This window comes from Podarcis gaigeae (assembly GCF_964106915.1).
Source record: "Podarcis gaigeae genome assembly, chromosome: 2".
In the NCBI taxonomy this organism is placed as follows: domain Eukaryota; kingdom Metazoa; phylum Chordata; class Lepidosauria; order Squamata; family Lacertidae; genus Podarcis; species Podarcis gaigeae.
In genome coordinates, this window is record NC_139679.1 from 33442333 (window position 1) to 33448368 (window position 6036).

The 6036-nt window shown below is 44.5% G+C and overlaps 1 protein-coding gene across 2 annotated transcripts; it reads right to left on the reverse strand.

Annotated features, from left to right (window-relative positions):
* Window positions 1–259: 259 nt before the first annotated feature.
* Window positions 260–5963, reverse strand: LOC310839438 (nucleoside diphosphate kinase). Of its 2 annotated transcripts, none has more exons than XM_083728089.1 (5): window positions 5812–5963; window positions 4105–4240; window positions 2091–2192; window positions 1030–1142; window positions 260–506 (listed from the first exon to the last, which is right to left on the reverse strand). In XM_083728089.1, exons 2-5 carry the CDS (start codon window positions 4231–4233, stop codon window positions 389–391), a joined length of 462 nt encoding a protein of 153 aa, XP_083584215.1. In that variant the 5' UTR covers window positions 4234–4240; window positions 5812–5963; the 3' UTR covers window positions 260–388. The 2 variants fall into 2 exon arrangements, with proteins under 2 accessions (XP_083584215.1, XP_083584216.1); XM_083728090.1 differs by having other exon boundaries at window positions 4105–4254; window positions 5812–5912.
* Window positions 5964–6036: the final 73 nt, after the last annotated feature.

Below are 6036 nucleotides of genomic sequence, written 5' to 3' on the forward strand. Positions count from 1 at the left end.
AATGAATTGTTCAAGCTAGCTTAGACTTCCTTCAGGATCCTCAAAAGAGCTCTCACACATCTCCATTTGTAACACATATCTGAGCTAATAGTCCTAAACCACTTTGAGAAACAATGCACAAGCTCCAGTGAAGCTTTAATTTGCAATAGTTACATTTGCCAGGCTATTTTTAATTTGCTGGGCACTCCTAGTAAATCTACAACAGAAACTGTTCATAAGCTACCTTTTCGTTTCTCTAAAATGAAGAAATGAAAACAACTAATAATTCATATTTTATTTCTTAATGCCAATAATCACAAAGGTAACCGTGATAATTGCTCCCAGGACAGCAGGTGGGTGGAATGAGATGCTTTGTTGGAAGAAGGCAGAACTTGTCACCAGGGCTAATCTATTCATAAACCCAATCATGAGCACAAGGTTTGTAGTTCACAAGTTCTTCAGGCTTGAACCACAGATTGATCTCTTTCTGAGCACTTTCCACAGAGTCACTGCCATGAATGATGTTCCTACAGGGAAGACCAAGGAATTCAGTTTACAAAACTTGTGTAGCATTTAGAGACATTTCTGAAATAATAATCTGGAACAGACTACTTGACAGCTAAGCCTACACATTTGAAATGTCTAGGTTGATAAGAAAGTATCCACAAGAGTCAGTCAGTTTAGCTTAAAGGATTTCTCAGTCACACACACAAAATGAACCTATCATTGCCTTTAATCAAATGACCAGCCAACTGTACAGGTAGGTTCACAGGTATATGAATGGCTATCAGCTAGCTCTTGATCACCAGTACCTTAAATAAGCGAACAGTTAAGCTGTTTGACAAAAGCAAGCGGAACACACAATTTATCCTGTTAGCACAAAAGCATTTTATTCTGCTGGAGGTATGCTTACACTACCCAGTCTTCTGGTTTAAATAGTGAGGCGTGTATTCTGAACATTTTCTTTTAAAGGTTTTGATAATTAGTAGTACTTCAGTAGCAACTTGCAAGTCTTATTTAATACAGATAAATATAAACCCCAGTACCAACCTGCCCACTTGAATGCAGAAGTCGCCACGGATAGTGCCAGGCTTGGAATCTGCTGGGTTAGTTTCCCCCAACATCACTCTGCCCGTCTTCACCACGTTGAGTCCTTCCCAAACCTGCAAGAATAAATATGTTTAACCACGGTACTTGACCAGATGAAAGTGATGAGAGCTTTTCTTATGGAGTATGTTCTTTGTGAAATGAAACAGGCTCTGGCAGGTTGAGAGATCCTCAGAAGACCACGTTGTGGGGGCATGCGTCATTTTGTCAGGCAACTGATAATGCTTGTGAAGACAGAACATTTGTAATGGCGCAACACTGAATTACACCCTTGCTGTACATCTGTGCAGCAGGTCCCGGGAGTTTCTCTTTTTAAATAAGGTGTGGAATGTTTAGGGCTTTTTCCTTCTCTACCCTTTCTAAGTGAAAGATGAAGAGGACAGTTCAAAGCATGCCCACTTGCAAGTACCACAATTCTAAGTGGATTCACTTCTTAGTAAACCAAATTAGGGTCTGTCTGCATAACATTCGCAGCAGCATTAGCAGACTGCAAGAGGAAATTATTTTGGAAACAGCCAATCACTTCATTGTTTCACTGTTAGCAGAGAAGAAAAAACAAAGCAATAAATTCAGAGTGAAGTTTTTAAAAAATATTCTAAGGTGAATTAATATTTCTAGTCCCAATGATCTTTTAAAAGGCCCCATCTTAATTGGTCACCCACTCTAGAGGGCTGCCTATTCTGATCTTGCTCACCAAGGAAGGGGCAGAGCTACCCTCAAATTTCATCTCCAGTATTTCTTTGCTCTGCTCTGAAACAAGAGGCGGCTTGTTAGGGAATCAGAATTAGCTGCAGAGCAGAACTGATAAATTACTACAAACCTGCACCATCTCGCCTTTCCTTACTTTTCCACAAAGACCTAAAGGAGAGGTAAGCTAACCTGTGGCAGCTGGGCTACAACTATATGACCACTGGCCAAGCTGGCTGGGGCTAATGGAAGTTGGAACCACACCTGGAGAGTATCAGGTATGAGTCTGATGTTTACGTTTACATAAAACCACTTACCATGGGTACTACAGGCCCAGAATTCATATATTTAACCAAACCAGGGTAGAACGGCCGATCTTTCAAGTCAATATAGTGCTGTTTGAGAAGCTCTTCAGAAGCCTGTAAGAAAAGAGATGGTCAACGCTCATGATTAACTGCAGAAAGCAGCTGCTCTGAGCCACCCCTACTTAACCTAAGTCACTTAAGAAGAGTCCTGCTGGATCAAAGCAAAACCTGTCTAGTCATATCCTGTTTCCCAGTGGCTAACAAAAATGCATATGGTATAGGAGGCCCACAAGCAGGACATCTAACACTGAGACAGTACACTGCCAAACTAGTAGCAAAGCACTCATAACTAAGCTCAAGAGTTAGGCTATAAGAAAGCAAACTAATGGTAGTTTGGACAGTCAGTACCAACAGATCGTCCAGCAATGCTGCTGCTGTACAAGTTGCGTATTATCTTACTCAGTATAACCTTCTAGTCAAAGTCATACCAGCTTGTATGTATTGGGTTACACAGGTAGTTTTAATAGAACCTACTGTACTTAGCAGGGAAGGGACAACCACCAAACTGAAACAGCAGGAAGACGAGGCTTGTATATGTATAATTGAAAGCCTGTATTTTGACACATACTGAAAACAGGATACATTTTTGTCTCGTTTTCTAAAGTAGCTTTTGCTCTGCCTTAGCCTTGTGCAAGCTAAAAAAAGTGTGCATAGGCCAGGGGTGCCCAAACTTTTTTCAAAGAGGGTCAGATATGATGAAGTGAGGCCAACCAGAGTTGTTCAGTTTTTTAAGGATTGAAGTTACTGAACTTTATTTTAGGATTTTACCCCAGAAGATAAACTGCTACAGGAGCCGGATTAAACCCCCTGGCATAGGCACTAGGCTATATTTCGCTTTTCCACAGCTATATAAGCTAAATTAAAAAGGCAATACACATGCAAGCTGCAGTGTAACCCTTCACTAAATATGTGTCCTCGAGAGTGTACCCCCTTCCAAAATAAAACATTTCTGAGTGAAATAGCACTTGAGCTCAAATCATCCACAATCTGCAACCCATGTTGTGGTTCAAATTTGAATAAAACACGAGGCTGTTTAGCTCAGTAGAGCGTGAGAATTTTAATCCCAGGATTGTGGGTTAAGCCTCACTTTGGGTGAAAGATTCCTGCATTGCAGGGGGCAGGACTTCATGGCCCCTTCCAACTCTACAATTCCATGATTGTATGAACCGATACTTAAAAGACCGTTTAGGCAAAAGATACCCAAATGTTGAAATATTTCAAATTATGTCAGAAATAAACAATTTAAAACACAAATACAAGCTCACACCTCCATTTCTACCTTTGATTTTCAGCTCTCACTGGTAGTTCCATTATGCCACCTCATATACAGTGGTATATGAAGTTAGGTACTTAATTCGTTCCAGAGGTCCGTACTTAACCTGAAACTGTTCTTAACCTGAAGCACCACTTTAGCTAATGGGGCCTCCTGCTGCTGCCACGCCGCTGGAGCCCGATTTCTGTTCTTATCCTGAAGCAAAGTTCTTAACCTGAAGCACTATTTCTGGGTTTGCGGAGTCTGTAACCTGAAGCGTATGTAACCTGAGGTACCACTGTATAGCACAATAACGAGCTTTCTGCTGTTAACTGGCATCATGACTCACTTGATGGGTCCCTTAGATTGATGAATGACTACTGCCTAATGTTGTACACCTCAGCCCTGTTCTAAATCATGACTAAACGTATCAATTAGGGTAGGGTGGGAGAAGCTGAAATGGATGGAGCAGCAGAAAGAGGACAAACCCTCTGCAAGCAATCAATTCAGGCAGCTGGTAGGATTGAAAAGTTCGTCCCTTGGCAGCTTGCTAGACAGCGAGGAAGGGAGAGGGATGGATGGATCTACTTGGTTCTGCCCACTGCTGGCCTGCAGCCTCTGATCTCTCTCTCTCTCATACACACACACACACACACTGCAGAAAAAGGTTCTCTAATCCTGCTTTACTGCACCATTTACCAAGATTAAACTTACATGCATAAATTTCATAGCCACCAATTTGAATCCCTTCTGTTCAAATCGCTTGATGATTTCACCTATGATTCCCCGCTGGACTCCATCAGGCTTGATGGCAATGAATGTGCGCTCTGTGTTGGAAGCCATTATCTCACTGCAAAAGAAATGCTAAGAGAAGTGAGTAGGATTGGAATTATCCCCACAAACCACCACAGAAGATGAACTTATAGAGGGAAGGAGTGCAATCAAGATAAGTAAGATTTTACAGCAGGACCAATGCCACAGAAGAACCTAGAACAGGTTACCCTAACCTATTGCCATCTAGTTGTCGTTGGACAGCAAATCCCATCATCCCTGACTGGTGGCTATGCTCACTGGGGCCGATGGAAGTTTGAGCCAAACATCTTGAGGGCATCAGGTTGAGAAACGCATGTGAAAAAATGCACAAGGTACTTCCTGTTCGGACCGCTGTTCAACATTAAGAGGTCAACTCACCAACAGTAAAACAGGGCTAATGAATTATTATTATTTTGAATTTCTTGTAGAAATGTTAAGTTAGCTTTTAAAGGACAAGCTGTGTGATAAATTGTCTCCCTTGAACTGGTATACCATTAACTCTATGAGAAAGTGGCAACAGCAGTTGGCAGCCTCCAATGTCATTCCTTCTCTGCTCTTACGACTTTTGAGATCTGCCATCTTAGGAGCACACCAAGTCCTGTGATTTCTTAAGAATCCTTTCAGTAACAATATACAGTTTTCATCTTCAAGGTGGGAATGCATGAACATCTTACTTTAAAGAGCAACCCAATGCATTCGAACAGGACACAAAAGCAACCAGGGAACAGACTGTGTGCTCTTTGTTTCATTTTTTAAAATATCTGCAGCATCACCAAATAGATAATAAGGAATCGTATTCAGGGCCATAGCTAGGGGGTGGTAAGGTGGGCCCCTACCAGGGGCGCAAGTGAGGGGGCGCGAAAAATCGGCTAAAAAATATGTCTATGATCACATGGCATGGCGTATTTGAATGGCAATACCCATGAACTGCGGTGAGGAGGGCTGTCCCCCTCAAATATTTTAAGGGACGGGAGCAAAGGTACCTCGGCCCCTAGGAGTTGGCTCCTATGTTATGCGATATGATGGAGGTCGGATTTCATGGGGGGGTGTTTTGGCAGGCTTTGGGGCTTCCTCCCCGCCCTGTTGCAATTCTACACCCCTCCCCCCAAGCACCGGGGCAGGCACCATTCGACTGCACATGGGCAAGGCTTCCTCCACCATCCGTCCACGTGTCGCGGAAGAGCCCTTTGTCCCCCTCCCCTCGGGCGGTGTCTATTTGGGCCTCTCCGCCCTGGGGCTGCAATCCTACACCCATTTACCCGGGAGTAAGCCCCACTTAATCCAACGGGACTGACTTCCGAGTAGACAGGCACAGGCATGTGCTCTGCGGCGGCAGGGCTGCCTTCTTCTTCTTCTCGCCTCGGCCGCCTCAAGTTACAGAGGTCCCCGAGGCGAGGCGAGGAGAGGTGGCTGCGCCTCCCAGGCGGCTGCAAAATTCGCTTTTTTTTGCAAAAGGCACCCCCCCCCCGCCGCCATTTCCTCTTTAGCCGGCTCCAGCTGCATTTCTTCCTCTTTTTTTTTGCCCCAGAACCTCGTTTTGGTTTTTTCCTCCAGGAAGAAAGTGAAGAAACACCAAAGAAAGGGGTGGGTGGTGGGAATAAAGCTCACCTCAGCTGCAAGGAGTCTGGTCAGGCCCGGAGAGCGTGTCTGCAGCTGCCGTCTCCTTGCAAATCTCCAGGGGAAGAGGCGGAGCAAGGCCGGGCCGGCGCCGGAGACAAGCCGGGAGGGGAGCAAAGGAGGCGGGCTTGGTCGTGGGCTGCCTCCTCCTACTCCGCGTAGGTCCCTCGCCGTCGCTTTGGTTTTTGCAATCTGAGCAGATGGAGGTTCCCCGCC

Excerpts from the sequence above, each read along its gene's own strand:
- LOC310839438 (XM_083728089.1), bottom strand. The coding sequence starts at position 4,233 with ATGGCTTCCAACACAGAGCGCACATTCATTGCCATCAAGCCTGATGGA. Across the intron at positions 2,193-4,104 it reads TGGCTATGAAATTTATGCAT|GCTTCTGAAGAGCTTCTCAA; the intron begins GTAAGTTTAATC and ends CTTTTCTTACAG. Across the intron at positions 1,143-2,090 it reads CTGGGCCTGTAGTACCCATG|GTTTGGGAAGGACTCAACGT; the intron begins GTAAGTGGTTTT and ends TTATTCTTGCAG.